At 36.6% G+C, this 27,292-nt stretch overlaps 1 protein-coding gene across 1 annotated transcript in view; it reads right to left on the bottom strand.

Moving 5' to 3' along the window:
- LOC148351769 (sorting nexin-14-like) overlaps positions 1–27,292 on the bottom strand; it is a 33,981-nt gene that overhangs the window by 5,522 nt on the left and 1,167 nt on the right. The window contains exons 3-26 of the mRNA XM_088354970.1: positions 24,624–24,697; positions 24,266–24,344; positions 24,152–24,195; positions 23,955–24,042; positions 23,786–23,870; positions 23,676–23,715; positions 23,266–23,296; positions 22,744–22,788; positions 22,555–22,635; positions 22,355–22,469; positions 22,102–22,257; positions 21,894–22,018; positions 18,982–19,040; positions 18,757–18,783; positions 17,086–17,235; positions 13,394–13,526; positions 10,502–10,688; positions 9,137–9,220; positions 8,907–9,007; positions 7,114–7,225; positions 4,930–4,970; positions 2,172–2,291; positions 922–1,045; positions 680–844 (exon numbers count right to left, since the gene is read on the bottom strand). Coding sequence (XP_088211096.1) covers positions 680–844; positions 922–1,045; positions 2,172–2,291; positions 4,930–4,970; positions 7,114–7,225; positions 8,907–9,007; positions 9,137–9,220; positions 10,502–10,688; positions 13,394–13,526; positions 17,086–17,235; positions 18,757–18,783; positions 18,982–19,040; positions 21,894–22,018; positions 22,102–22,257; positions 22,355–22,469; positions 22,555–22,635; positions 22,744–22,788; positions 23,266–23,296; positions 23,676–23,715; positions 23,786–23,870; positions 23,955–24,042; positions 24,152–24,195; positions 24,266–24,344; positions 24,624–24,697 — 2,266 coding nt within the window. The remainder of the gene's footprint in view (positions 1–679; positions 845–921; positions 1,046–2,171; positions 2,292–4,929; positions 4,971–7,113; positions 7,226–8,906; positions 9,008–9,136; positions 9,221–10,501; positions 10,689–13,393; positions 13,527–17,085; positions 17,236–18,756; positions 18,784–18,981; positions 19,041–21,893; positions 22,019–22,101; positions 22,258–22,354; positions 22,470–22,554; positions 22,636–22,743; positions 22,789–23,265; positions 23,297–23,675; positions 23,716–23,785; positions 23,871–23,954; positions 24,043–24,151; positions 24,196–24,265; positions 24,345–24,623; positions 24,698–27,292) is intronic.

The raw sequence follows: 27,292 nt of genomic DNA, 5'->3' as shown, positions 1-27,292 counted from the left end.
AAGACGGCAAGCTCAACAAAAATGCGCACTGCTGGGCCCTGCTTTCAGCTATATGAGATTGGAACAAGGAAAAATGCACTCTGTCGGGCCCTTGTCACCGCAATATACGATCGGGAACAATGGATGCGAATCTATTTAACCTGCGATGCACTTAGGCTGCAAAGTATGAAGTAGTGAGTGATTACAGTATTTACTGTATTTAATCTACATCAGGGGTCACCAATTAGGTGCCCGCGATCAGCAGGTAGACCCCAAAAAACACCTGAGTAGACTGAGGACCAGCTTCAAACATTTTGCAGTAAATTTGAAAATGTAAACAATGGAAAAAAAATCATATTGAAAAGTATTTTCTATTGGTGGTATCACTTTTCTAACTGCAATAAGAAGTCATTTTTATGACCCATAACAACAAGTTATATGATAATAACATAGTAACACCATAGTAATACCTTGATATAGTAGTTGTTACAGAAACGCCCCATAAAACTCATATCCCTTTTCATGGATCATTAACAAAGGAGTAGCGCTCAAGTTCAAAAGGTTTGCTGACCCCTTATCTACATAACAATGTGTATTAGTTTGAGATAAAGTTATAAAGGCCTATTTACTAAAAATGCAAAAAGAGATAAAACAGACAGACTCTGTGTACTCTATGAAGTATAAATAAAAACAAGCGCACCTCTGAGCAGGGTGATGAGTGAGACGAGGCGGTGTTCTTCCACCACTTGGTTCAGTTTTTGTTGAAGGTAGTAATCAGTATACGCCTCCAGTGTGTTCTTGAACAGAATCCTCCCAGCCATCAACAAGTGGTGCAACCAGTCAGGAATGTGGAAGACAACTCGACCTGCAAACAGGACCATGAATGTGACGTGGTAATAAAAAAGTGGAGTTAGGATTTGTTATTTCGATCCAAATACTTACCAACATACATTAAATAGTCATACACCCCCTCCACAGTGAGGATTTCCATGAAGTAGTTCTGGTTATGTCTCTTTTCTGCCGTCTCGGACCGGTTGGCGTTATTTTTGAAGAGATCGTTGAAGAGCTAAAAAGGATCATGTAAAATGTAATAAGTTTATTGTGTTTTTAATATTGGTCACATGCAAAGTAGATTGAAAAGGATGTCAGTTTGTTATTTAGATTATTATACCTCACTGTTGTTTATTATTTTAACTGTGTTGCATTAGGTTTTTTGCTGCTCTTTGGCTGAAATGAATTATGCTTTTTGCAATTCCCAAAAATTATTATGATCAAAAACATTTCTAGTGGGGTTTTTAAGGGTTATTGTTCTATCTTCTTTATTCATTATCCATTATCCGTTATCAGTCAGTTCATTGTACGCTACAAAGCCTAGGAGCCGGGACTCTTACTCTCAGCCAAAAGGCCAAGCTAAGGTCCTAGCCTTAAAGCCTTGCTGCGATCATTGCGAATGCACCGGCCAGAAATTTCTGGCCGTGAAGCAGATGCCGTTGGGCAACCACGGCCAGAAATTTCTGGCCGTGAAGCAGATGCAGCGTCATATTCCAAACATTAGACTGTTATGGTTCCTGAATCTAAATTCATCACTAGAAAGTATCTAGTCCCAGTATCAACTTAAAATATTTGACATAAACGGTGCAGCTATGCTATAAACCAGAGGTGACAGTCATTAGGTACAATGTAACGATCCCACAATGGATCTTTTAAACACATTTTTCCACAACCTTAAGCTATTTTTATCCGTCCATCCATTTTCTGGACCGCTTATCCTTACTAGGGTTACGAGGGGGAGCCCATCCCAGCCAAGGGACACCCTGAACCGGTCGCCAGAAGGGTACACAGATAGACAACTCACCCGCTCACTCACACCGAGGACAATTAGACATGCATGTTTTTCGAATGTGGGAGGAAACATGAGTTCCCAGAAACCCACGTCGGTAGGGGGAGAACATGCAAACTTTGCACGGGGAGGCTGCAGTGGCTGGAACCGAACCCTGGACCTCTGCACCGTGCAGCTGCGTGCTAACCACGCACCCAAGCTATTATCATGGCAAATAAAAAAAACTATTGCTGTCCCAATTTTTATGAACTCGACTTGACAGCAAGTAACACATTTTTCATATCCTGCAATCCCCTAAAAGCTTTTTTCCAAAACCTTGAGTGCTCAGTGTAAGATTAAAAAAGTAGCAAACCTTTTTATCATTTTCTGAAGTGGGGCTCAGGATGGTGAGCTCGGGGCGGCTAGGTTTGGGTTTGGGTGACTCACAAGAGTTGAAGTAGGACTGGATGAACGGTTCAAGATGCTGTCCTTTCTAAGAGGAAAGAGCACAGACAAAACTTAGCTAATGATAGAATATTTTTCTTTTCTCACTAGTGGCTTAGACCAGTGTTTTTGAAACGGTATGTCGGAGCAAAGTACTGTCTCTTGACGCCTTGTCTGGTGTGCTGCCCAATTTTATCTTTACAAGAAAGAATGCCACTGTTCATTATCTTTCTTTTCTTCCAGTGATCAGCCGGTTAACTAACTTTTATCTATATTAGTAGGTGGCAGCAGTTACTATATTTTCATATATACTAATTATGTGCTCATGAGGTAATACAGTATACTTATTAACTTTTTGTGTGATAAAGCTGTTCCGTTTCAGATTCAGAATATTTGTTGACATTGTGAGACACCAAAAAAACTTTGTGTAGAGCATCTTTTTGTCAAAAGAAAATACAAATCCTCAGAATAGATATCCATAAAACCCAAGATCCACAAATAACTATGTAAATATTATAAGTGCAGACATGGTACCATAAAAATGTACGTAGAAGCAGCATAAGTGAATGTTAACTTGCAATGATGTTTGATTGTTATTTTTAAACTCAGAAAAAAGGGTAAAGATAGATAGATAGATAGATAGATACTTTGTTCATCCCCGAAGGGAAATTCACATTTCCAGCAGCATCCCTGAGCTGAGAACAATCGAGAACAATCGAAAATAACACGGGAGCTAAAGAAAGCATAATGATAATTTTGCTGATTGAAATGATTATTTTTTTAATTTCACTTAAAAGTAGGATGTTGTAAACCATTATTGCAGACCATTATTGTTCGTTTTAAATATTATTTTTGTCGTTTCTGTAGAGAATATGAAAATATAGTAAAACTGGGAGAAAAAAATTGATAAAATATAGCCGAATCCCAAATTACAGCGAAATGTTAAACAAAATAACCTGCATTCGCCACAAATTTTGCTGATGTTGGAGGTTTTATCATTTTACTTTAAAAAAAAAAATTGAACCAAGTTAAACATTTTTTGTTCCACTGGAAGATAATGCAGTAAAATGTAATAATAGGTTAAAATATATAGTAAAATCCCAAATTACAACAAAATCTAATAAACAAAATGAATCGGTTGTGTTACTTCCTGAGTTGCGGTGACCACAAAATGATTATACTGTCGATTTAGGCAACATGAATATTTAAGCTTAAAAAACAATTTAAAATGGTTTCGGGGATTTAATAAAAAGAAAAAGAGTGACCATGTGCACATGATTTTTCAGAAAATAAAAGTGTAACATGGCTCAAAAAAAAATTAAGAAACACAGGTTTAGGCTGTTTTAATGGTGCACAGAATAAATTTAAGAGTCAAATAAAAACATTTAAATGATCATTTTTGCATTTGCACTTTAGTAAAGCATCCTATAGCCTGGATGCATCGCAGCCACATTTTTATCATGATGAATAACCAAGTGCATCTCAGGTCTAAATAAATCGTGTTTATGTCGCTTGAGTTCAGATGGAATGGTCCTTTTGGCACACATTGCAAAATTTTGGAAAGTCAACTTTGTGACTTGTTCGGGGGGAGTAAGACCCTTTAACATAAACATGATCATCTCTTGTACATACACATGGGACAGAACCAAATAAACACAGCTCAGATTTATGAGGGAAAGAGGCATAAATAGTCAGTGCTGTACAGATTGCTCCCCGACTTGCGAACATTCGACTTAAGAAAAACGGTAGATGCGAAAAAAAAATTCGGGTTGTCGAAAAATATCCGGAGATTGCTGTGAGTTAGATTTTGTGTGCACCTTTTTCCGAGTAGAGGACAGTGCTGTCGTGCTTCTCTCCGCCGCTACCGACGCGTGGTGGCGCTGTGAGAGGTCACCCAGCATCCACCCCGAAGAATTCTGGCTTCTACTTCCTTGTTCGTGTGTATACATACTGCACTGTATCTCTAGCATGCTAAGTACTTTGACATTTCTACTGTTTAATATCTCATGCATCAATTCAGTATGGTTGGAGTAAAGAAGAGGCGAGCAGTTTGTTTTTTTAAATGAAAGTGGAATAAGAAAGCTTGATGCGGTTGAGGAAATGGTCGGATCGCTTTTTTTTCCGTCCACTTTTTTACCACGGAGGAGGAAGTCGCCTAAAAAGTAAGTAAAACTTAACTTTATTTATCTTTTTAGTCAAGTCATGTTTATTCGTATAACCCTTAATCGCAAGGAGACTCAAAGGGCTTCACAGACCACATTGTCAACGCCTGATGTGTGGCTAGCTTTGTTTTTCAGTATCATTCAGCCTGCTTTGTAACGTTATAGAGCATATCAGTTTCAAAACAATACAGGTTACTTATATAAACCTTAAACATACATTCCATACAAAATATAGCACTGGAGCAACATACAAACAAATTAAACCTATGAACGATCGTCCGGAACCTATCTCGTTTGTAAATAGGGTTTATCCAATAAAACATGATACATTAGTGCAAGAAAAACTGTATTTGGTATTCCATATTTGTAAGCTCTCTGAAGCATTGTGAGAATTATTTGACATGTAAATCCTATTTAAACATGGTAAAAGGTTTCCTGTATTCCCATCTGTCTCTCATTCACTTTCTAAACTGTCATGAGACTGAATTTCACACACACAAACTCCACTAGGAATGCATCACTCACCTCTTTTATCAGTTTGCTGGGGACTGACTTAATGATTTTCCCTGTAAAACATGAATAATTATTCAAAGCGATGAATGGTCATGTCACGGCGTGACAAAAACCTTTTCACCATAGGCCAAGGTCAGGCTGATCAAGCACTCGGGGTTCTTCACACAAAATCCATTTCGGTGACATTCTTTTCCTTGTGTCACAACCAGTGTTGGGACTAACTTATTACTTTTCTCTGTAACACGTTATCAATAGAATTTTGTAACTCAAATGTCGTTACAACATGGTTAGGGTGTTACTCAGCCACTTATTACCCAATTCAGTGCCGTAATGTATAAATACGTTGTCAGAAGCATTGTCCCCGAGGGCCAAAGCGTAAAAATGTGTTTTTGTTTAATTAAAAAAAAAAAAAAAAGATTGTAAAGGGTTTAGCGCTGATCATCAGTAAGCATCAAGCCCCTGGGAATGACTTCAGTATGATAAATCACCATTAGGTGGCACGAGTGGCTTTGATCAGATCGTTTTCCTTCAAGGAGCCTAGTTTTGTTTTCTGTCTCCAGGGTAGGACAATGTGTAGACAAGACGGCCCATTAGCCCGTATGTGCAGTAAAGCAGTGTGGTGAGAAAATCAAAGATATTAGTACGGACGCCTAACGCTTCAAAGCTTTCTCAAGCTCATTCATTCTTGCATGTCCGCGATCGTCATGGTGACCCAAAATCGTGTGATCACGTCACTTGAAACACTAGGTGCTGAAAGTTCTTGCTAACTTCATGCACTGTTAATGCATAGGTTGAGTGTTCTGGCAACAAAATGGCATTTTGCGAGCAAAGTGTGCCTGGGTTTATGGAGAGCATTGTTTAGATATTGCAAGTCACACAAATGCAAAAAAAAAAAGCTCCCAAGTGAAAGTTCTGCTTGAAATGTATCCTTTCGCAAAAAGTCGTTTTTTTCCAGACATTTTCTGGGATCGAGTGTTTTTGCAATGTTCAACTGTTGTTTACTGCACAATGCTAAAAGCTAAAATCATACTTTTTTCTAATAAAAGCTAAGGGGTGGAACTTTCCTTTGATATGTCCTATGACTTGATAGTTACAGAACTACATTTTTGGTGAGTCTTCAAAAATAACTCAAAATGGTAAAATTTGGCTGGCACCGACACTCCTCATTGAGAGAAACGTCTGGCATTGAATGAGTTAAAAAGCAGATCATTAAATACAAACTTTTCAGATGAATAAACATGCCTGCTTTATTCAATATACAAATCCGTCAACAAGACTTTTAATAGGTTGGGCGTTGTTATATCTTCGTTTAAAAAGTAATAATAATAATAATCTGCCTCACATGCTCCGGCCACCCTTTTCTTTTACTGTACTCTTTTTTTTATTTTTGTAGTTGTCGCTTGTTTGTTTTATTCTAGTTTTATTGTAGTTTCATAATCTGTGTACAGCGACCTTTGGTGTCCTGAAAGGCGCTTTGAAATAAAACGTATTATTATTGTTACTATTAGGAATAGAGTTATGGTGGTGCCGTCTCAAGTACAGAACACAAGGTTCTCCTAATGAAGATATTCTCCCTACCGGATATACTTGAATCTAAGCTGAATATACAACTGTTAAATAAAATAATGCAACTGGGGGTCAGTTTATATGCACATATTTGGTTGTGTCAGCAGTATCGAATGTTAGGCAACGTAAGGAATGGGGCGTGGCTTATAGAGGAACAAACAAAACAATGGTAAATCAATGGGAAAACATGAGCAACAAATGTTTTTATCAATACACCATACCTGGAGAAAAAAGAAAGTGTCTTGAACAATACCCAGAAATAGAGAAGATTTTAGCGTGGTTTGAGGCCAAGAGAGAAAACTGATAGTGTGTTCTTTTGCAAGCTCTCACGATTATACAAAAACATGAAGGCTTCACCGCTTCCATAGGTGAGTGTAAATATTTTCTTCCATTTCTTTTATATATGTGGCTATTTTGAAACAGTTTCATGGGGTCGGCTCCAATGTAAGTATATAAGGTAATTTGTAACTAAATAGTTACTTTCAATGTAACACGCTACTTTTGGGTGTCAGTAATATGGGGGGTAACGCAATAACTTTTTAAATGAAGTAACTACTAACTGTAACTAATTACTTTTATCCGTAACGTGTCCTACACTGGTCATGACACACAGTCTGTTTCATATAATACCGAGGTTCACGTCTGGTAGCATTTTGTCCAGGAACTGAGACTCCATGCTATGCGGTGACAGGAAGTCTGCAAGGAGTTGGCTGTTGCTCAGCTCGGGGTGCTGCAAAAGTTTCTGCAAGAGGAACACGAGGAAAAACAAACGTCAGTGCAAGCATGCGCGACTTTCATAGTGCAATTCCCTACTTGGCAGCCAAAGCAGATGGGAAAAGAATTTTCAGAACAGATGTTGACCAAAATTGGTAATAATGTGTGCCTCTATCTAAAATGGTGGAAAGCTATGACATCATTCAAAGCATTGTTGTAGGAGATGCAATTTATTAAAAAAAGGAAACTTCAAACACAACGCTGCCAAACATTGAAAATCATATCTCGTAACATATAAAGAGAATTATCAGATTTCGATTTTTTTGTATTATTTATCAGCACCATTTTTAAGTCGAAAATGGTTCTTGGAAAAAAAAAGCGCACACCAAGTTTGCTGTTACTGCAAGTGTCTTGCAGTTAGCACTGATGTACCATAAATAACCAAGGAACCATCACCGTAGTAAATACAAAACAAGTATTACTTGATTTTTGTCTTTCTTTTCATAGAAAATCCGAAAACCTCAATATGCTATAAACTGGCCTAGTAAACTACAGATTGTTTGTAGTATTTGGTAGCACTGAGATAATTAAAGTTAGGTTAGCATCCATAGTATGTTAGGCAATAGTTTGCTTTTAGGGACCTTTTCTGTAATCCCCTCAGTGTGGTCCATATATAGGTTGAGGGTTAAAGACCAAGATTTATGCCTTCAGGAAGAAACTGAACTGTATTTTTTTTCCGACAGGACCGGGCACACTCTGAATAATAAAGAGAAACAAAACTAGAATAGAACTACAGCATGTAACCAGGTATCAGCCTCCTCGTAACAAAATGGCAAAATATAGTTAATTTCCTCTTTAATAGATGAGTTCTATCAAGATGATGCATATTTTACTGGATCATTTTACAATGAACCTGGATCGTTCAAGGCCTTTAAATTATTTCAACACTGCAGGGAGAGAATGAGTTTTGTGTGAATCCTACATTTCAATTTGCACATCTGAAGTCTGTTTTTTTTTCTTGGCACGTTTGAAGACCACTACAGTCAAATCACCCAATGTACGAATGTTCAATGTATTCTTCATAGGTATATTTTGTTCCTGACTAGAGAGTAAAATGAAATTGCCTTCAGAAATTCCAACACTGGGAAACCTGAAAGATGATGTATGACATTGGATAGCTTTATCCTAATAAACACTTCCTTTCTAACTCGTCTGGTATTTGTAAGACAATGGCTAACAGGACATGCACTCTTAAGAATGTCAACTTTGTCAAATGTATGACTGTGTCTCATTACTGGGAGAGTACTTACTCTCTATCTGACAGAGTACGATTTCCACATACAAAGAAAATCATTCTTAAAATTATTCAACTAAACATTTGTCCACATCAAAGTGAAGCTGAGCTTCTGGAGGCTTGAAACTGAAAGTGATGCCAAAATAAAACTGTGGTCTGCTTCCCACTCAGTTGTGCATTTTATCATGTGCGGCAAAGGACTAAGTGTAATCGATAGAAATGACGGTGCCACAATTTGACTTCATTGTTGACTTGTCATGCTGATTTGCCTCCGAGTGCGAAAATTGTGTACGGCTAGACGCTGAGGCAGACTTAAGAAACACCTCTTCTTGCCATTAGTTTTATCCCTATTCGGCCTCATCTATTTTTTGCTCCGAACAAACAGAATGTACCCACCGACAACAAAGACACTAACCTGAAGATACTCCTGGAAGTCTTCTCTCTTGGACGTGAGAAACTCGTAATTTTTGGGGCCAATTATTCTCTTAGAAGGCAATTGAGCATCAGGAAAAGACCCTGCAGAGTTTGAATTACAAGATAAATAATAAATCTGAGCTGTGAGTTCACAAACAACTCAATGAAATATCAATTTGATTTTTGGGGCAAAAACTTTGCAACTTCAAAAGGTTGAGCAGGGCACCTCACCGTGGAATTCCGTTAACTTTGATTCAAGAACGTAGAACTCCAGATATCTCCTGTATACAGACCAGTGCTCAGTCTCATGACCCACTGAGGTAGAACACAGGGAAAATTTACTTGTTACGTCATGCAATCAAACTTGAAATCAGAGCTACAAAGATGGAAGACTTGAAATCCATATGCTGGGGATTTTTTTTAAAATGCTTTATGTTATGAAAGGGACATTGTCATTGTATTCTATGGATGCAAAGCGATGTCCAGATGTAAGAGGCATCACTAAAACAAAAATATTAGGCTTGTTTTTAGGGTGCGAAATAGACAATTTAGGTGCCCGACTATATAAGCCCTTAAGGGCAAAATATAGCTTTTTATATATATGTGTATATAAAATGCATGAAATATTAAATATATATAATGTATACTTATTATCTGCTCACTAGGTAGTACAGGTCATATGTTTAATAACATATGTATTTCTATGAAGCTAATAAAAGGAATGAAGAAAAACAATCTTTTTTTTTTCATTTCATAGTTTAAAAAAATATTTTTCAACTGTAAGATAATCTTAGCTCATTTTGAGTATTATTTCTGTTATTTTTCTAAAAAACAAGATTACAAATATAGTAAAACTTGAACACTGGTTAGAAAACTTAACTATACAATAAAACCTCAAATTGGAAGCAGAATTATTAACCAAAATTAATAACCAGTATATACCTCCTGGGCCATGGTGACCACAAATATTAAAAAAACTCCATACTGTCAAATTAAGAAAAATGATCATTTAAGTTAAAAAAAAAAAAAAAAAAAAAAAAAAAAAGAAATACATTAAATTGGTGCAGGGAATTAAATTTTAAACATTTTCAACATGGTGTGCCCAGAGTTTAAAAAAAGGTGTGATGGCCTCAAAAAGGTTGAAAAACAATCCCCCTACCCCATGTCGTATTACTTATTTAAAAAAAGAATAATTTTGAAAAATATATATATTATTAGAGAAAGATTTAACTAATTGATTTGTTTATAAAATAGATCATTTCTTGCAAGCATTGAAAGATCATTGGGAATGTTCAAAGTTGCTACAAAAAAATAAATAAAGCAAAAAACAAATAATGGCATTTAAAGAGTTAAGCTCCCTTACTGAAAATGATAACTGACAAGACAGGACAACGACGGTAGATGAGACATGATTAGTACTTCAAAATTGTCAGTTGTCGCCGGTATCTTTATCTAATCTTATATCTTTAATTACAGTTCTACGTCTGACTGAGACAGAATGCAAATCTGATCCAATAGCATTGTTGCAAGTTTTAAAGGTGTGGCAAGCTTTTTTTATATTGATCTGTGTTAAATAAAGGATTTATTCTGCCTGACCTGCTTTGCGGTCATTCCTTTCCACGTCAATGCAGAAAACCGGAATCCTTTCCCGCTTTACGTCGTCGTCGTAGAAATCAATGTAAGGGATGGTGATGCTCCAGGCGGAGAGATTTCGTGGAGTGCTGGGAGTAGATGTAGCTTCTATTGGGGAGTCATCCTCCAGCACCATAATGGCTTCTTCCACCTAGAACAGGTGTGTTAAACTCATTTTAGCTTAGAGAGCACATGGTAGAAAAAAGATCCTTACAGGGGCCAGACCATGGGCGTAACAAGCCCGTTTTTGAAGGTGCTCAAACACCCCCAAATTCAATTAAAGCACCCCCAAAAAAATAGCGTTTTTAAAACTATTTTCACGAATAAAGGACAGGATAGGCTTAAATATGATGAAAACCGCTAGATGTAAAAATTTTAAAAAGTAATACAAAATAATATGTGAACAACGCAGAATCAGGTGTACTTCACTGCCTTGAAATGGTCCTGTCCATTTGATTTCTAGCACCGGTCTCGTCCCCATTGCCACTCCTCTTTCGCTTGGCTAGTGTCACTTGTGGCATAGCCCAGAGTCTGTTGAGGCTCCAGTGTATTACGGCGAGAGTAGCCTATGTTATACAGTGGCTATAGTACTCTCTTAGCAATAAATTACCATATTTTCCGCACTATAAGGCGCACATAATTCTGATTTTTTTTTTTTTCAAAAAGCTGACTATGCGCCTTATAATCCGGTGCGCCTTATATATGGATCAATATTGAATTACAAGGTCTCGCAACTTACGGTAAGCAGCCACCGACTCCATTTTTCGCGTAGAAGAATAAGTGCGCTGTGCATACTGGGAAATAATAAACAACGATTCTCTTTTATTTGTGTGTTTGTATAAAGACCCTGAAATGGCTCCTATTAAGAGACACGCTTACAACGCAGAGTTTAAACTCAAGGCGATCAGTCACGCAGTAGAACACGGGAATAGAGCAGCAGCGAGAGAGTTCAACATTAATGAATCGAACACGAGAGTGGCTCGAGCCGGCAGAATTAAGAGTCCCCCTATGAACTCGCTAACTGAACAATGGTTCCATGGGTGAATTATGTAAAACCCACTACAACGTTTTACAGTTTACAGTTGTTATGTTATTGCTTTACTGTTATTGTTTTGCACTTGTTTTTGCACATTACAAGTGTCACTATATTGCGATTGCACTAACGGTTAGTTTACCATAACAGTATCAGACGTTTTTTTGCGTGTTGACTAAATGGAGGAAAAGTAAAATGTTATGCCTTGCTGTTGTTCAAAGATGTGTCACGAAAATGCTTTACCTCAGAGAAAATAATAAAACGGCTGTTTATTCATTTTGAGAGTGAATGGAGTTGTGGAAAGCTTGTATGTTATCTTTTAATAAAGTTTGACTGACCTATCTGACTGTTTTGTTGACATCCCCTTTAGCGCGGCACCATCTAACGGTTGCATAACGTAACTACATCCTCTACTGTAGCCAATTCAAGTTAAGTCACATTTATTTATGATGCCCTTAATCACAAAAATGTCTCGAAGGACTGCACAGGATTACAATTACAAAATTGCACAATTACCTGATCTTAAACCAGCATGCACTTATAGCGCCTTATAAATGGAGTGCGCCTTATGTATGGAAAAAGTTTAAAAATATATCATTCATTGAAGGTGCGCCTTATAACACGGTGCGCCTTATAGTGTGGAAAATACGGTAGTAAAAACTGGGCATGGCATAGTAATAGTGTTTCTGTTAACCACAAGGTATAATGCAATGTTGACAAATGGGAAATGACACTTCTGAACAGTGTTTAATAATTCTAAATGACATTAAGTGAAATGGAAAAAAACATGTTAACCAGCCAGACACTCTTGGTGCCCAGCACCCCCAAAGCTCTGAACCTAAAATTTTCCCCTGGGCCAGACTAATAAATTAATGGTATTATGCCTCAGCTGGAGGGCTTGGGGTCTTTTTGAAGGCTCACACTTGGGATGTAAGATTTGAATTTAAAACAATTATTAAGGGTTTTCCGCTCCTTAATATTTTTTTCCCTGACTAAAATTTATCGTCACAGCTATGTACTGTCAAATTACAGTCTTCACCATGACGAAAATTGTTTAAATTGAATTAAATTAGTTTATTTGTGCTACTGAACATTAATATAAAAATAAATTACTCTTAAATGGGAATCTTCCTAGTCTGTAAGCACTGAACAAACAGTGGCCAACGTTTTTTATTTGACTGCCTTTGAGAGGAATCTCATGACAAAGAAAAAACAGGATATCTCTGACAGCAGTGAGGTAAGATTACATCCAGCGGCACAGCAGTTTGGCAAGAGAATTGATTGGGTGTGTCACAGAATATGATTTATGTAGTTCAGATAATGCACATTTACACCTCTATCTATGCTAGCGACATATAGTGACAAGAAAAATGAAAAAAGAAACATCCTTCCACAAGAAATCTGTGTTCCAAGCCTTTATTTCAAGAAAATAATTGAGAGTACATGCTGATCTTTTTATCTGCGTGGACTTTGTTTATTTTTGTGACAAGTATTTGATTATGTTAAGTGAGATTTTTCTCATTTTTTTGAAGCGAAACATTTGCCTTGTCTTAAGTTGGATAACACTCACTGAATTTTAGAATTTGTTTTTCGACTCACTGTTGCCCTCACATGGTATGCTTCATGACAGTGCAAAATAGTGCTAATGAAAAGCATGTTTACTTTGAGGAATGGGATTTGAGGAAGAGTTCACAACATAAGTAATGTATTTTTACAGTACACACAACCTTATCTTTTTGAAATAATATGTACTGTAGAACATTATAATATATGAAAAATAATGCAAAGATGAGTTTGTGCGAGTTTGTCTAGTTTTGCCTCACCAAATCGTCCTCTCCCTCCACAAGCCCACAGGCTGGCAGCATAGCTCCCTCCATGGTTGTGCTCTTGAAAACACCCTTGATCTTACTGCCAATGCGACTGATCCCAAAGGACTCTCCTCTTTTGGACGTGCTCCTGCAGGCCAAAGAGGATGGAGCTTATTAGACAGTGCTCCATTGAAGAGATGCACTTAAAGGTAATCCCAAATTGTTAAACGTGCAAAATGTAAAAAAATAGTACTAATTTTTGCATGAAATATATACATGCATATTATTTTATCACTATATTTATTTATTACTGCCCTTTAAAGACAGCATATCTTGTCTTTGTTATCCTGAGCTGTGAATTCATCGGAGGAACACAAGCACCCCAGCAAGCCAGTCTTCATGTAATTTTATTTGTCAATTAGCCAAGAAGGTTAAATTGTATAAAGTTTTGTGAGTGTCTGGAGAATGCCTAGGATTTGTGGAGGTGGATTCATATATGGTACAACAAAGGGCAAGCAGCCAAAAAGGGGAGAACAGGCAAAAAATAAAACACACGGAGAGCCGCCAATCGGCCTATAACCAGGAGTGAGCAACAAGAGGCGGCCGCAGCCTCGGTGTAAAAACACAAGACTGGCTGACCATAAAACGCAGTCAGCAGCCAGGCCAACCGGGAAAAGTCAAGAAAAAGAGTCTACAGCTACGCCGAAAAATGCAAAGCTGGTTGGGAATACCAAAGCAGACCCCAACGCCGGGCAAGGCAATCAGAGACCACGTGGTGAGGGCCCAGGCTAACTGGGAACCAACAATGAAAAGCGGCAATGGGTACTGCGACAAATGAGAGACGGCGGGGAGTAAACGAACTAAGGAACACAGCAAAACTGTCTCTAACGCCAGGCTAGTCAATCAAAAAACACGCGGTGAGCAGACAGGCTAAACGGGACCAACAAAAAAGCAGCAATGGCAATGACCACAAAGCTTTCCAGGAATGAACCAAGGGACAGTAAAACAGGCACCAACGCCACACAACACTCGGTGGGGCAGCCAACCAGAGGAGCAAACAAAACAGGAAAGCCCTCAGGAGCTTAACGCTTACAGGGAGCTGGCCAAACAAAATTATCCTTACTGTGACACACGTAGAGAAAAAAAACATAAACGAAAAGCCTCAATTGCCTTCCTCCAAGAAGAAACGAGTGATATGCGATCGCTGTAGACTATAATCGCTGTCTGTTTCGGGGCTCGCCTCACATGTTGTGCTAATGGGATTCGCCATTTCCAAAGTGTCCCTTCGATGACGTCAAAGCTCTACATCAAACAAGCTAAATGGATAAACTTTGAGAGTAAATATTACGAATCCCCGGCATGGGGGATATTTTGCAACAAGTTTGCATAATGGGTAGGAAAACTCCACGTTCTGTGCCTAATTGAAATAATGAAACGTCTGTTTAGGAATACCTTTAAGAAGGGTAAAGCTCAGACATTTAAAAAAATGACAGGGAAGGAAGTGTTGCATATAGCAAGAGAAAGAAGTGCCATCACACTACAGTAGTGTTTTTCATCACTGCGCAGGAGGAGGGGGAAAAAAGCTGGGGAAGCCAAACCAGAGCTGGAGCACATTAATCGGATAAAATGTCTCAATCGGTTACCATGGGAACCAAAGCAAATAAAAAAGGCAGTTTTCTTTAGCGGGATCTCGGTATTTATGAGGAAAAAAAGCAGACAAGCAATGACAGAGAGCTGACAAACATCAATGAGACCTTTACAGTGTCTACGAGGCTGCGACAAGACTCTTCAGAATGTTATTAAAAATCAAAAGACACCTTTCTGCGAGCATCACTTCTTCAAAATTCTGACTTAAATGGCAAGGACGTTTTCATCAATTTATACCACTACTGTCAAGGTTTCTCGCTTTGAACCAGGACAATTAACCTTTAAAACAAGGAAAAAACTGACTGCAATACTTTATTAGTAAAGTGAGTGATATTTTTCCCTTTAAAAAAAATATCAAAAAAAAAAACATCTAAGTAATGCGTAATGAAGTTGTCTGTGTGTTTCAATATAGATTATACAGTAAACTACATAAAGTTAAATAAGAATGTTTTTTTTAAATACGGTAAGTCAAATGACTTTTCCAAGGTTTTTTAAATTTGTTTTATTGTGTCTGTTATCTTAAACTAATTATTAAATTAGGTATAATAAATATCTGAAATCAGCAGAATAATTTCTTATGTTCTTTGCAGATCATTCCGTTTATTTTATGTAGAAATGTTCAATACTACTTTTTTCTGTCTGATATCTACACGATACTCCTCGTGGTGAATACAAAAGATACTTATACCACTTGATAATAAAGATATATACGACCCCCCCACCAAAAAATAATATTTTAAAAAACTTCTAATCAAGCCGATATAGATCTTAATTGCTAAATATAATGGCTATAATATATTCCCGTAATTTCTGACTTAACAATTATTAATTGTAAAACAGCCACATGAGTGCAGTCGATACCGATATTAGGAGCCAACATCAAAAGAACAATTCGATGGAAAAAAGTTAAAGAATCGGCAACAACTCCATCCAACCCAATTTTACAAAATATTGTCCATACCCATTTAAAACCAAAATAAGTTACTACTTAAAAAGAGCCAAATAAACAGCCTGTGGGAGACTTGTCAGTTTATGTAAAGAACATTTGAAGTCTCAAAAACAAGTTAATATGTTATCCTGAATATCAACTCCATATACACAGTCAATGAATTGCTTTATTTGGACTACAAAAAGACCATATAATAATAATAATAATAATAATTTCCTTTGTATTGTCATTCTTTGTAACAATGTACACAGAACGAAATGTCGATACACCTGACCCGTTGTAGCGAGTCGATGCAGCCGCAGCCAGAAGATATAGATCTTTAAAAATAAAAATGAAATAATCAAAATAATGAATTCTTCTTTACATTTTCATAATTTTAATGGAGTTGTAAAACTGAATGATATGTTCAACTACCTATTTGTGCAGATTATTTTAGCTGAAGTGGCCTGCATCATGAGAAAGTAAGGTACTTTTCGTGTCCATATATATGGAGCAAGATCTCTGTCAAAAAGACGTACCCAGAAACAGGCCAAAAGACAATTTGTAAGCATAAACGTTTTCATTTGTGCTTTTAAAATGTTTCCGGTTCCCAGCTGCTGATACCTGTTGGAAACTAATAGTACAAAACAAAAATTTGCATTGTACTGTTTTGTACATCTAAGTCCAGTGGCATTATGTTTTGTACCCGTAACATGATTCGCCCTAGAAGTTTTCCGACATTTAGGTTTTAATGCCAGTGGGTTTTTGTTTTGCGTTTGTAGTTTTCAACAAGTATTGCAGTAGGGGTTTGGGTGCAAATCTTGTTTTTGCGTTTTTTTCTGGGTACACTTTTATGACAGCGAACCTACCCCATAAAAATATGAGACTAAAGCAATTTCTTTAAGGTGGCAACACTCTTCAAGCTGTATTTGCAGCACCGACACGCAACATAACACTTATTATTTGGGAGTTACCTTTATGAGACCAGACATCACATCGCTAGTAAGGAGGACACAAATAAAACGGAGGCAGGCTGCATGCTGCTGTGAGGGTAGCGACTGAGTGGGGGTCTCTACACTAGGAGAGCATGGTGGACAGCAACAGCTGGAGCAATGGATGGACCCTGACTTACTTGGGCGATAAGGAGTGGCGGTGGGTTAGCGAGCCGTATGGAAAAGTTGTTATTGTGGGCTGGGCATGGAGGGAGTTAAAAGATGCAGGTGAACAGCTGCCAGAGGCGGTGAACTGTGAGGTGGGGGACTCGGGGCTCCAGTCCCAGGAACTATAAGCAGAATAGGGTTATGTCCCCCCGGGATAAAGAGGAGGGGACTGTACCGATCATACCAAGGCAGGCAGCACGGCGGTGACAGAATCAGGATGTACACACAAAACGGAATGGCACGGCGATATGATTCTAAAAAAAAAGTAATAACGAAAAAAAAAAATGGAAGAATGTTCCGACAGGCGTGACAATGTTAGTTGAGTTTCCTTCATGCTTTCATGTTAAAATGCAGCGAGTGTCTCTTCTGCTTTGACAACTGCCTTCCTAACAAGGTTAGAACACTGATTATCACATTACAATTATATTTTTGGAAACTTACATTACTCAGGTTTTAATCAAAACTGAAATCATTGATGCTCAATCTAATGAAACCTGTGGTGCTGCATTTAATGCATTTATAATCATGGCGTAAGTGACACTTTTAGAGTACAGTTATCCCTCGCTGTATCGCTGTTTACTTTTTGCTGCTTTTCATCATTGCATTGTGTTCTGCATTCTGATTGGCTAAACAGTTGGCCCGCATAAAAATCCTTGAGGTTGAAGTTGTACACGAACATAAAACAGGTTGGCGACCCTACATTACTTAAGCACAAATCTTTCAAATTAGTTTCTCTTATATCTATCATGTCAACAAAAACGGTCTGGACCCAAAAAAGCAGAGAAAGATGCTTTCTATCGCCGACAATGTTGAACATCTTGACATGCTACAAGAAGATTAAAAACATTTTTACGCCACATTTGTTTTCCAATAACGACCACATGATGGCGAAAAAATATCATCTAAAGTAAAAAAGTGGATATTGTGGAATCAACAGTGCAAAATAGCAGAAGGATCGTTTTAAAATAATAACTTGACAGTAAAGAAAATATATGTTTTTAAACCTTTATAAATACAGTATTTTTATTTGATAAACAAATGCTTGAGCCTTTAAATAGGGTTTGCTCAATGTTTAATAGAATATTTATTAAATAAAATATTTCTACTTTGTGAAGTATGACTATTGCGTGTACTGACTGCAACCCGTGCGAAAAACAAGGGATTACTGAATTATCAAAGTAATTTGTTTGAAATTGCCTAATTCATTTAATCGAAAACTACATTGATAGTTTTAGTGTAATTTGTGTATGATGCCTTTTTAGGGGCAATCAAAACAAAAACATTCAGATTTCTGCATTTCTGACAGTATTATAAGTACTGAGAACCCCATCAGTTTTAATAATATATTTAATTCAGAGTCCAGTGAGAGAAAATGAACAGTTTAATTAGCAAGACTATTGTTGCACTCGGGTTTTGTTTACAGGCTCTAGTGTTTCTGGTTATAGCCTTGATACAAAGTGTATCACTTATTTAAGAAAAAAGAAGGCTGGGGAAGCCCATTACTGCTAACCGGCTTCCATTCTGAAGGTCGGGCAATAACTGAATTGTTAAAAAGGCAGCATCCTCATTTGAAGAAGAGTCAAGCGATAATGGCATATCAGCCAGCAACTGTTCCAATCGGGACAGTGATACCTCATACTCACCGGATGTCATCCATACTGACGCTATTTCTGGAACAATATGCATAAGGAGTTAGTGGCAGAAGCCCGAGGCCACCTACGCATCCCACCTCGCAACACAAACAAATCATCCCTTGTGTCACTTTGCGGACTTGAAGAAGGAACAGATTGCTAAAAAAATTTAGCATTCCGCCTTTTCTTTTGGCTCGCTTGCACTTTCACACATACACTAAGAAAAATGACACCTACCTGCTCATTTTAGAACTCCTGGCAGGGGACTCTGCCCCCCTCAGAAGCTGGCGAAAGTACTATACAGGAATGAGATGGGAGGATTAGGTGCATGTCTTATTAGAATTATCAGTTAAAAAAATGAAAAACTAACACATATCTTACCTGTCAACTTATACCTTTTCTCCATATTTTATACGGCTTTCGATAATATACAATTGTGTTCACTGTAACAATTGTTGTATTGGAAAAAATATGTATATATTTTTGTTTTAAACTATTTTTTGTCCTACAGATCACATCATTTTTAATCTAATCCGGATCGTCTTGGTCACTGGTAGCAGACGACAAAATCATCATGGATTGCTAATACTGTTTCTGTACTCTCGCAAATGTTTTTCTCCATCAAGCATTTATGATGACTGTAGCTCAAATTGAGTTACCGGTATAACCGTTTCTATACCAAAGCAGAGCCATCAACGTTATACAGGACTATTCCCACCCCTGTCACCCCATCTTTGACCTGCTATTCTCTGGTAGGTGCTACAAGTCCCTTAAAACAAGGACAAACAGGCTCATAAACAGTTTCTCCCCCAGGGTCATTACCACCTTAAACAAACGGGTACATCTGTGAAAATACACATCTTGCGTCTTATTTGGGAATTTTTGTTGCTGGTACAACATTACTTTTTATTGATGAGGTTTGAGTTTTTCCTTGCCCTCATGTTGTTTCCAGATCAGGGGATGGTGTAATAATAGTCTGAAATAATAGTCTGTGCAATAACCTGTGCAGCCCTTTGAGACTCTTTGTGATTAAGGGCTATATATATATAAAAATGACTTGACTTAACTATTTTTATAATGCACTATTCTCTATCATTGTAACTTAGGCCAGTTTCTAAGCACTACATAGGTATTGTTTGAGTCTTTTTATCTGCCCTTTTTCTCTTGAGAGTCTTTATTACACGTTTATCGTAGAGTGCCTCGTCGAATCTCCTTGCATTCAATGTTTCACAACGTTTATATGAATGACAATAAAGACAATTCAATTCGACCTATATTGCAAGGTCAGGCGTTTGTGTTCAAATCGAAGAATCAACCAGTTACAATCGTGAAAGTAAGCATGAAAGAACTGAGTAAATGAGAAGAGAAGAACTCAAGGATGAGGTCAACACAAAAAGAATGGGAATCTCCTCAAGGCGAATATGCTGGATGGAATAAATCAACAAAATGTCCCAATTTATTGTTCTGCACACAATGTAAAATGTGAAAGTTGCTTAATTTGTTAACACAATTTGTTTTTGTTTTTATTCTACATAGTTTCTCTTGCTGTGAGTAAATGGGTGCAATGTTGTGTTATTAAGGTTTACAATCACTTAATGAAAAGGAATTTCAATCATTAATAAGGGAAGCAATTGGCTAAGGTTAAAATGTATTGTATAGGGGTTGATATTTTTTTATTTACGTACATGCTTAAAAATGCAGCATCATAAGTCATTTAATTTTCAGCTGCTCTACTCAAGCAGGGCAGTGGCGTGCTGAGTACAATGCTCGCCTGCTGCTCAACAAAACTGCGCCCATTGAAACAACCTGCAAGGGGTGAAATTAGTCTTGGCTTGCTTGTTCAGCTTGGCAGAGTGCCATTGATGCCTTGTTGGCCGCTGTTGTGTCACTTAGTGAAGACACTGAAGTAAATATTTGGGCGCAAGGTGAGTCACTCAAATTATCTCTAATTGTTTGTTAGACCAATAAACAATCAGTAAGTTAGAAATTGATGAAAACATTGTTGGAAGTCATTTCCGTTAACTACAAGACCATTGAAAATTGAGCATAATGCATACGGCATTACAGAGTGGTATGCTAGGAGCAAGATTGCAAACTGGGAAACCTCCACTTCGCTACAAGCACCCCTAGGGCATCATGTTCATCTGTTAATAAACAACAGGGTAGACTGCTGGAAGTGTGAATTTCCCTACGGGGATGAATAAAGTATCTATCTATCTACCTATCTATCTATCTATCAACACAGCCCTGAAAATCATTGGCTGCACCCTGCCCAATCTGGAGGACATGCTGGCTCGCAGCAGAGCCAACAGCATTAATGTATCACTTACCTATGTATAGAAAAATATTTATTTATATTAAATTCCTTTACTCTTTTTGGGAAATATGTTGCTGCAAATGTCATAGCAGTATTGTTCTATTGCACGTACAACTTAGGCCAGTCTATAAGCCCTTCCTTGTAAATATTTGCCTACTTATGCTTACATTATTTTTTGATATAATTTTTATCTTTTACCTCTTATTACATATTTATCCAAGAGTGTCAAATTCAATCTACAAACAAAGTTAACCACGTTGTTTTCAACAGCAATAAAGACAATTCCTATAACAATGAATTAAAAAGGGAGTGAGTATGATCGGGCAGTAGATGAATTCAATATATATGGATACACTGCGAGTCAATTACAAAAATGACATTTTTAAAAAGACAAAAGAAATTTAATATTTATCATTTTATATATACATAATATACATATATACATATATATACATATATATATATATATATATATATATATATATATATATATATATATATATATATGTGTGTGTGTATATTTATATATTAAAAAATACCATAAAATGAACATTGTTATCTGACAAGATGATTGATTAGAACATAATAGTCTGTCTTACACCCAATTATTTGGATTCTTGAGAACATTTTTGTTAAAACTATTTTGACTGTTAAGGAGAGAGGGATTAATATTAGTGCCGTCTTTTTCCTGTTAACCATTTTTTTTCTTTCTCTTTTTCTCAATTGTTTCAGAAAGTTCTGGATTTTGATTTCATCTTAATTTTGTATTTATATGAACAAGGCGGAAAAAGAAAACCCTCCATCAATCAAGTGTTTTCATCTGCATGCGTACCTCATCACTATGGCAGAACATGGGGGTGAAAACGTTCTCCAAGAGGGAAAGGACATGCTCGTATGCTTCGAATAAACATCTCATGGTTTGAAGTTTCACCACCTGCTCAAATGGGCCTTCTGCAACTGGTAAAGAGCACAACATAAACCAATCAATGCATGACGAACTTATAACAAGATAGAAATCCGCATTCAAGTATGTCACAAACTGTTGCGTATCTCCTCCACAATAAAGGGGTCGAATCGGATTTTGTCGATGCTCTCGTCCAAACAGTAGGTTTCGTAGATCTTCTTCACCTCCTTATGGAGCATCATCTTCTCGGAGTCGGGCAACTCTGGGCACAGGATCCTGTCGTTGAACTCCTCTGAGATGACAGAAACAGCTTGTGGGATGTTTTCAAATTTCACATTACTCTGATTGTATTAAAGATAGAACAGTAGAAATGCATGGAAGCAACTTACCGACAGCGAGGCAGAACTGGAGCACGTGAACGGCCCCTTCTTGTTTCAAAAAATTCATAAAACGAAAAAGTAAATCTTGCTGCTCCCTGATTTCTTTTAACTCCAGCTTTAGAACCTGGTAAGTGACAGGCAAGGATTACTACAATGCAAATTGGCTTGTAATTTATTTAATCGGTGTAAATTGTGTCAACAATCCTTACTGAAGGTTTTCTACTCCGGGGATCAGAGTACTTTTGAAGAAACGGAACCAGCGTCGAGGTGGGCTCCGTGGCTTGTTCAGGCTTATTGAAAAAGATTTTTAAAAAGTCAATTCTTTACCTACAGACGATTATTTTTCGATTCTATAGACTATATCAAGATCACTTTAATAAACAATGACAGTTACTTACCGGTGAATTGTCAAAGAAGAGCAAGAGTAAATGATTCACTGTGTCCTGAAAAGAAAACCAGTACACACAGATGTCACATGCCAAAATCCAGTGATAACCAAACTCCAGCTCTAGGGCCTTTTGAGGCCGACTGCCGTGATTCTATCGGCCCGCGAAATAATTAAAAATAATTGTAAAACTACTTACACCAAAAAAATATATATAGTACCAAAGCTGGAAATAACTTCCATTTTTAATTATTTTCTAAATAAGTTCTCAAAGAATATTTATAGAAATTAATTTGTTTTTTTGTTTTCAAAACAAAAAACAAGTTAAGTTGCAGTTAGAAATATAAATCGTATTTCTCCTAGGATCATTCATCTTTCAAGTAGAGTATACACTGGCTGAATTAAAAATTGTAAAATACAACACTGGAATGAGGGGGGGATTATAAGCGAATAAAACAATATTAACACTATAGAGTGTACGCCAGGCATAGCAACCCAAACCACCTAATAGCCCATGGCTGTGTTTTATCCTCACATCCCCTCCCTCCACACCAGATTTCTTCATCCTGTTCAGTCAATAGGCGCCGTCACGATTTTGTTTTGAGAGTGACATCATCTCATTTTATTGGGATTTTATATGTTTTGTTGCTTTTTTTCTCCACATGATAATCCATCCCAAGAAAGTTAGTGATAAAGAGAATTGGAATATAGTGGCATCAACAATCAAGTTAAAGAAGTAAATGATTGTGAAATTCGAACATGGCGTAAGAGTGTCTGGCATTGCAACAGCTGCTTAAAGTGAATGGTTGTATATTAATCTTTATCATCTGCACATTTCGTTAATTATGGTCGTTTAGGTACACGTTTTATTAATATTTTGGGTATGCATTACTTTTAGTATGTGGCTATTATAAAGCACTTTAGGGGTCAGCTTATATATCATACTCCTCCAGGGCAGCTTGTTGAAGAAACTCAGAACTCTTCACTACAGAGCAAAGAACAAACAATTACCGTTTGCATTATGAATTTGAATAAGAAGTTGGTATCCTCAGTACCTCTCTGACGAGCTTTAGCAATTACTTCAATGTGCTTCATGGAAGCTTTAAGAAGCTTTCGCGTGATGAGGGATGCCACATCAACCTAGGACATAATCCAATCCCGCATATAAAATCAACAAGGTATTTTAATTTCATTTTTAACTACATTTCTAGCTTCATTATTCACCTTCTGGATTCGGCGGACCAATACTGCAGCAAAAAAGCGTAAAGTAACCCTCAGCTCGTCAACAAACGCCTCATCATCTGTGACATCCCTGGAAAATAAAGATTGCTTGTAATGTCAGGAGCATGTTATTCATTAAAAGGTTTTTAATCTGTGTGATTCGATTTTAATCTTCAACCAACTAAGAAAACATGTCTTACCTATACCAGGGATACACAAAGTTTTCAAGGACAAGCTCCAAAATCTAGGTCAGGAAATATGCAAATTAATTAACTAGATTTGTATTTAATGTTTACTTAAATGTTAGAGCATACCTCTGAAAGAGAAGTATCCACCTTTGATGAAACTTTCAAATCTAGCCATGGTTGATAGTTTTCCAGTAATAAAGTAGGTCTGATACGAATAGATTATATCATCAAAAAGAAGAAAAGATACAAAGTTACAAATGTCATTCCGGCCATCGATTTTTCAATGTCCACTAGGTGGCAGCAGAACATAAATGATATCGTGATGAACGGTAGAATCGGGTTAGACAAAATGCAAATAAAGGCGCTTAATCAAAGGCACGAATTTCCAAGCGATTGTGACGACCATCATTGTGGTTCTTCTGCATTTTATGTGTCAGTGAAGCATCGTGCGCTTCTTAAAAGGTTATATGAGTAGGTAACTCACCTGTGTCTTTTGCACCTGATCTTGCCACAAACAGCACAACTGTGGCCCAACGGAAACAACTCTTGCTGGTAGGACTGCCGGGAAAAAGAAAGCAACGTATACACATGATTTTACAGACAAATAAACCAAAAATAAATATATTTTTAAAAATTCCTAGTTTCCATGACATTATTCCATCTATATCTATCTGGGTTCTAATGGTGGTTCTAATGGTGGATCTAGAATACTGGACTTGAGACTACATACCTGTCAAGCTCCAGGGCTCCATGCCCTTACAAACTGTCGTATTTTCCCTTACAAAATACAAAAAATCTTACAATATATATTTTTTTAAACGTGTTTATTTATGTAGTTTAACACGTTATATTGTACATGTGTTTCATTATATTATATATATTGTAACATGAGATATATATGTAGTTACAATATATATATATGATACATTTTGTTGTGAGATACTGAGTTGCTCGACGTGAATGAGGTTTATTAAATAAAAAGTTAAAAAATGAATGTAGAAGGAAAAAAATACATGCAAATATAATAATACATTTTCTTATTCAAATTATTCATTCTTTTTCTGTATTAAATTTTTGTTGGTAACATACTGATTAAAGGGATAACCACAAACCTGTCTTTTTTCCATTTTCTCCTTTTATACTTCCTTTTTTTCTTAACTTCTTTATACAACATAATAATTCGTTATATAATGCATCAAAGCGAGTGAGCAGTTTGAGAGCCGGCTCTCTTTAATGAGTTTAGCCGAAAAAGTCGGTTGCCTAAAAAGAGACGGACTTCTGTTCACTAAACAACTACGACATGAAATCCGAGGCGGGAGACGCATGCGCACAGTAGCATCAAACCGCTTGCTTCGTTTGCAACAGAAAAAAACTACACCAAGATAAAGGCTACCGCGGCAAACTCGTTTGACTTGATTGGTTTGCTGTTTCATGACAGTCGGTGTATAGATGGTACCCATAATTGACAAATTTGCGTTTTTCTGTACAGATTTTCTAGTACGTCGTACACGTCTTAAAATGCATAATGAACGTACTTTGTACGGCAAAAGCGTACTGGTTGACAGGTATGAGACTAGGACCTCACTTTTTGTAATACTGGATTTTTGGATATTTTAGTTGTATTTAATTGAGTGTTCGTTTTTTTTTTTAGGACGACGAACACACCAAATATTTTAGCCTCACATACCGGTCAACCTTGATTGGGAAAAAATATTTTAGATCAAGCTTAAAGTAAATTCAGTATCAATTAGTAAACTTTTCAAAAATATTGCCATTGTCCATATAATATATATGTATATATATTATGTGCGTGTGTGTGTGTGTGTATTTTTAGGTGAAAGAAGGATAGGATAAAAGTCAATTTAGACAGTTTAGTAATTTCAGATTTATAAAACTAAACTACAAACAAATAAACAAATTAAATTTGTGCCAGGAATTATTATTTTGAACATGTTTGATGTGCCTCGAGATTTTTATTGAAAAAGAGGGCTATGGCTCAAAAACGGTTTGATCTATGACAATGGGGAAAATTCTATTCTATTCCAATCTATTCTATTTTTTGCACACAAACAAAAAGCCAGCGTACCTTAATCTTTGAATTTCCAACCTAGTACTGTAAAATTAGACGGCATAATGATTTAAGCCTAAAACTAAAACAAAAAAGGAAATGAAACAGGTTCTGGGAATACATTTTTTCGAACATTTTCGACTAACGGTGGGCTTTGAGATTTTTTTTAAGGGAAAAAAGTGTGCCTTGGTAAATAAGGAATGGTAAAAATCTGATCATGACAATTAAGACTACCCTATTCTTTTCTGATATAGTATATTTTTTCACATTTAAAAAAAAAAGCAGTAATGTCAAGCATATTTTGATTTTTGTCTTTTTGACTTAATTTATTATTTTGTCTAAATTGACAGTATTAAGTTTTAAAATTAATTAATTATATTTTATCGTTTTTAAAGGCCGATGTGCCTTGAGATTTTTCAATTTTAAAAAAAAGTGTGCCTTGGCGTTACTCTTGTAGTGCCAGACACATTTCAAATTAAGAACTGCGGACCAGCTTTTTATCAAGAAAGTTGTCGATGAATAGTAGTACTTTTTATAAAAATGCTCCTTTCCAAGATAGAATGGATGTGTTTCAACCATAATTTTAAGATCAATTGAAATTTTTGTACTTTCATGGAAAAATAACTCCGTTCTAAAAAAGAAAACTGCACCAGCAGTTTATGCATCACTTCTTGCTTAACTATTAACTATTATTGGATCATTTATTTTATGATTAGGAGTCATTACAAACTGTAAACATAACGCGTGATTGTCATGATTTTCTGGAAGGGTGATATGTAAACGTCATTTCAAGTCCATGGCACTCAATGAGTAAAATAGTTTTTTAAACACTGGTTTAATCAATGATGATTAAAATAAACTATATTATATTCCAATCTATTATATTCTAACAACCTGAACGATTTTATACATTTTACTATAAAGGCTTTTATACGATTAAATACAAGTTACATTTATCGAGTGCAACTAAGATGTTTACTGAGTGGGCTTCAGGTCACGCTGTTCCAAATTCGGAATGTTTTGGCTGGGGAATTTTAATAACAGGACTCTGACGAAGGACGCCAGGCATTGTTTTAATAAACGCT

Source organism: Urocampus carinirostris, chromosome 15, assembly GCF_059441175.1.
Source record: "Urocampus carinirostris isolate Australia breed hairy pipefish chromosome 15, RoL_Ucar_1.0, whole genome shotgun sequence".
NCBI classification, from domain to species: Eukaryota; Metazoa; Chordata; class Actinopteri; order Syngnathiformes; family Syngnathidae; genus Urocampus; species Urocampus carinirostris.
The sequence above is the reverse complement of the archived record's forward strand: the minus strand, read 5'-3'. Positions and strand labels throughout refer to the sequence as shown.